This window comes from Eucalyptus grandis, chromosome 9 (assembly GCF_016545825.1).
Source record: "Eucalyptus grandis isolate ANBG69807.140 chromosome 9, ASM1654582v1, whole genome shotgun sequence".
NCBI classification, from domain to species: Eukaryota; Viridiplantae; Streptophyta; class Magnoliopsida; order Myrtales; family Myrtaceae; genus Eucalyptus; species Eucalyptus grandis.
The window spans coordinates 30682773-30687841 of record NC_052620.1 but is presented as its reverse complement, the minus strand read 5'-3'; the positions used below and the strand labels follow the sequence as shown (position 1 = coordinate 30687841).

Genomic DNA, 5069 nt, shown 5'->3' with positions numbered 1-5069 from the left:
TGTTGATATTTGTAGAAATATCTAAGGAGTTCATACGTTAGAGATGTGCATGCAATAGTTTATGAGCACCACCCATCGAAACTAATTCTGAGATTGAAAAGAAAAAAATATCTATCTATTCACGACTTTTATTATTTGCGAGTCAGTTTGGAAATTCCTATGAATGGTTGCGACGCCACAACGTGAATCACGACAGGCTTGTCAAGGCTTCTTAGTGAAGAGCCGTAGAGAGTAAATGTCAGTTGCATCTGATGCTTTGGACAAGGAATGGGACTCAATGCAAGCTAAAAGAGCAAAGAAGGTTGCTTTTCTTTGGAGAGTATAAATTAAGAGCAATAGTGATAGAAATTTCTACTTTTATTTTTCATGGAGTTACTTGGCAGCGGGATCTTACGGTCGATGATTACGAGTTTTGGATCGAACAGCTGACAACATGCACGACCCCACAACTGACAAAGAATATGCTAGGATTGGATGGTGGACAAAACCGTATGATTGATTACTAATGATGTAATCACCGCGAAGACTATCAATATAGTGGGGACTATGAATAATGCATATACTACTTAGCTTTCTAGAAGCTCCATCATCGCTTATAAAGGTTGTCATCAGGCTATGAAGCTCATCATCTTGTTGCAAACAATCACTTCATTTCAGGAAGAATATGGGTGGATCCATGCTGCTCCATAGACTTCCCTTGAGAGTTGTGCTGTCGTTGTGCTCATTGGTGGCTCTATTCTCAGTTGTTACGGCGGATGTAGTCCAAACAACAAAGCCCGGATGCGCGAACAGATGTGGCAACCTCACCTTCGCGTACCCATTTGGGATGAACAACGCCGGCAACGACTGCTACTTCAAAGAATCAGACTCTTTCTTCATCTTTTGCGACAACTCGACTGGCACTCCCACTCCTTATATGTACGATAAAGATTCTAATCTCCAAATACTCAATATATCTTTTGAGAATCACGAGATTAGTATAACAATGTTTGTAGCCAGAGATTGTTATAATTCGTCTGGCGGATCCTTGAACAACAATGATCCTTGGCTCATTCTTCCCGATTTCCCCATATCTTCTGCCAAGAACAAATTTATCGCCGTGGGATGCGACACGTACGCGACCTTCAGCGGAAGCACGTATGTGACGGGGTGCTTGTCCTCATGCGGCAACATCTCGGACGTGATTAATGGGTCGTGCTCAGGCATTGGTTGCTGCGAGACTAGCATACCTCGAGACGCCTACCGATACAACATCTCTGTCACTAGCTATAACAATCATGTCGGCATCTGGGAATTCAATCCATGCGGATACGCTTTCGTTGCCGAAGACGGCTTTAGCTTCTCTAAGGACAATCTGCACGAGCTGCCATTTGATATGGTCCCTATAGTTGTCGATTGGTTAATTCCAGATCAAACATGCGATGATGCAAAGAAGAATACAACGACCTACATGTGCCAAGAGAACTCCATTTGTACAGATGCTGAGAATGGAAACGGCTACCAGTGCCGCTGCTCGGAGGGTTTTCAAGGGAACCCCTATCTCCAAAATGGTTGTCAAGGTACCTTTTCCAGTCTTTTCATTAGACCCACCTCACATCCGAACGAGTGCTCCTGTTTAGAATCGTGGATCATTATTTCCATAAGGGCGGCCATGTTAAATGGATCCAATTGCATAAATAACCCAGAGAAAGAAATTCGTGGAAACTTCAAGTCAGAGGACCAAATTTTGACTTGATGAATGGTACATGTTTCAAACGATTCTCCTAGTAATCACGTAACATTTATAATCTTAAAAATCATAACAATCTAGCCCGTTAAACACAATCATAATTTTTTTTTTCTTTCGGATGCACGAATTTTCATTGCTTGAAATTTACTATGACCTATGAAGCGCTTTAGCAATAATCTGTAAATTTTAACAGCAATCATTCCAGATATAGCTAGACATTCTTCTCTCTTAAATTTTGTCCGTACAATTGTTTTACAAACTGAAGCGGTCGACTGCAATTGAGTTTATAAATAAATGGACCATACCGAACCCTCTATATGAATCTGTCAAATTAGCTTGTAAATCAATTTCATGTACCGATAGTAATACACCAGCAATATTCTGTATTTATAGACAATTATTTTTGAATTTTTTCTATGCGATATGTTATTCTAGTTAGTAATGGCACAATTTTGTTGGATAATTCTTAAATCTTCTATTCTAAACAAAGATCAAGTGCTTGGTTAAGCTTAGGCTCTTGAGATAATGACCTATCACTTAAAAACTGTGGTGAGTTATCACGATCTTAGGAAAAGCAAATCAACTCGATATGTCCTCTCAAAGATTGAAAGTGTTGACAAATCATGGAATTCTATTTACTTTTTCAAGTTTCTTCCAATTGAAATTGTGTCGGATTACTTCTTCTATTTGGAATATGTTCCTCCAGATATCAATGAATGCGTGATTTCACAACCCTGCGTTGGAGATTGTACGAACTTGCCAGGAACGTATAATTGTTCATGTCCAGAGGGATCTCAAGGAGATGGAAGAAACGATGGCATGGGTTGTACTCCTATCATCCATGAAAAGAGGTTTCGCTCGAACGACATCATGCTAGGTCAGTAAGTCGTACACATTGCTCAAACTTTTTCATTATATAAAAGCTTATTTTATCTTGTAATTTATTCACATTCTTTAAATGTTGTTATTATGTCATTGTTCCATCTTCTGCTATTAGTTATTGAGATTTTTTGGATGTAAATCTTTCTCTTTGAATTAATTGTGTCCGTGAATTAAATTGAGATTATATACATATATCGCCATCTCAAGTTATTCAATTCAATATTAACAAAATCAACCACTTGCTCTTCTGTTGTTGAAAAAGAATCAAGCATTGAATTGTTCCTGTTATCGTAAGATACTCTCAGCATAATTATATATTTAGGTTTATTTTGCTATTATCAAGGTTTGTCTTAATGAAAAAGCTTCAAGTTGATGGAGGAGAAAAGAAAATAGGACAGAGAAGTAAATTAACACAAGATTGTTTGAGCAATGAAAAAGAAAGAGTTAAGCATATTCCGATTCTCTCTCTCTCTTTTTTTTTTTTTTTTCATTTTCATTTTCAATTCGTGGGTGTGTGAACCTTATGTAGGGTGATGGACGACTGATTTGTTTGTACACCGAATGTAATGTCTTTTCCTAGGTGTGAGCATAAGCTTCTTGCTGGTTCTTTTGGGCGTTTCCTGGTTTTATTGGGGGCTGAGAGAGAGAAAAATCAGCAGACGGAGAGAGAAGTTCTTCCTAGAAAATGGGGGCCGCCTTATGTTGCAGAGACTTCTTTCTGAGCACGAAGGTTCTGTTGAAGCGGCGAGAATATTTACTGACGAAGAGCTCAAGAAGGCCACGGACCACTACCATGAAAGCTGAATCCTAGGCCAAGGAGGCCAAGGAACAGTATATCGAGGGATCTTACCAGACAGTACAGTTGTCGCCATCAAGAAGGCCAAGATTTTGGACCGAGGTCATGTTGAAGAATTCATCAACGAGCTGATCATCCTCTCCCAAATTAATCATCACAATGTGGTTAAGCTAATGGGTTGTTGCTTCGAGACGGAGGTCCCGTTATTAGTCTATGAGTTTGTGAACAATAGCACCCTTGCCGACCACATACATAAGTGCGGCCACGAGTCCACATTATCCTCGAGGGCTCGTCTCTGCATTGCGGGGGAGACTGCAGGCGCGCTCTCGTACTTGCACTTCGATGCATCTGCTCGGATTTTGCACAGAGACATAAAGAGCACAAACATATTGTTGGACGAAAACTACACCGCAAAGGTTGCCAATTTCGGAGCCTCCAGGCTAGTACCCCTCGATCGGACACAACTAACCACGCTGGTTCAAGGCACGCTCGGGTACTTGGATCCCGAGTACTTCCACTCGAGCCAGATGACTGAGAAGAGCGATGTCTATAGCTTCGGGGTTGTGTTGGCTGAGTTACTGACTGGACTGAGGGCCTTGTCCTTTGAGCGGGCTAAGAATGAGAGGAACTTGTCCTTGTATTTTTCTTCTGCAATAAAGGGCGAGAGGCTGTTCGAAATCATTAACCTGAGGGTGCTGAACGAGGGGAACCCAGAAGAGATTATGGAAGTTTCAATGCTGGCAAACCGATGCCTGAGGGTGAAAGGTGAAGATCGGCCGACCATGAAGGAAGTGGCGATGGAATTGGAGGGACTGATGTGGGTGATGGACAGGCATTCATGGGTGAATCAGAGCTGTGATCTTGAAGAAGCTGAGCATTTGCTTGGTGAGAGATCAAGCAAATGTGATGGCATCCTCAAAAGCAATGCATCAGGAAATGATGATAGCATAAGAAACCAAGTGCCCTTCGAAATTGAAAGTGGAAGATGAGACTTCATGGCTATGTTGGCCCTCGAACTATTATTCATTTTTTCTTTTTTTTTTTCTTTTTGTTTTGTCTGTTTAGTTGCTTGCTCTATGTGCTTAAAATTCAGATGCTACGTCCAAGTAGAGTAACTGGCCTTTATATTTGTGTAACGTAACATTCGGACGATATTTGAAAAATAAAAAAGGCCAAAAACATTCTTGAGCTTTTATCTCGTTCAGCGTGTTAGGAATTGGCCAGCTTTCTATTGCCTCCATCTTGCTAAGATCTACTCTAACACTATACTTGGAGACAATATAGCCTAAGAAAACCAGGCTACTTGTGCAGAAGTGACACTTCTTCAGGCTGGCATATGTGGTTGTTCGGGAAAAGTGCCAAAAAGTTATAAACCTTTTGCCTTTGTGCCAATTTAGTCCTAAACATTTTTCGGTGCCAATTCAGTCCTAAACCTTTTTAAGTTGTGCCAATTCAGTCCTTTCCGGCAATTTTGACTAGATTTTTTGCTGGACGTTGGCCGGTTGACGTGGCTGATCGGCGCTAACGTGGACAACTTTTAATAATTTTTTTTATTTTTTTATTTTTTTTATTTTTGTCTTTTTCCTCTAGCCGGTCGCCGGGGTCCGGCGACCGGCCCAAGGCGATCGCCGGCGAGGGCAAGGGCCGGCGAGGCTCGACCTC

General features: G+C 41.1%; 2 protein-coding genes across 2 annotated transcripts; both read left to right on the top strand.

Moving 5' to 3' along the window:
* Window positions 1-664: 664 nt before the first annotated feature.
* LOC120288504 (wall-associated receptor kinase 2-like) lies at window positions 665-1375 on the top strand (the record flags this gene model as incomplete). Its single annotated transcript, XM_039302528.1, has 1 exon — window positions 665-1375. A coding segment is annotated over exon 1 (711 nt), but the record flags the coding sequence as incomplete, so codon positions are not given.
* Window positions 1339-4602, top strand: LOC104452342 (wall-associated receptor kinase 2). The gene is given in 3 exon segments (XM_039301265.1): window positions 1339-1559; window positions 2436-2606; window positions 3192-4602. Coding segments are annotated over 3 exon segments (1560 nt in total). The 5' UTR covers window positions 1339-1375; the 3' UTR covers window positions 4397-4602.
* Window positions 4603-5069: the final 467 nt, after the last annotated feature.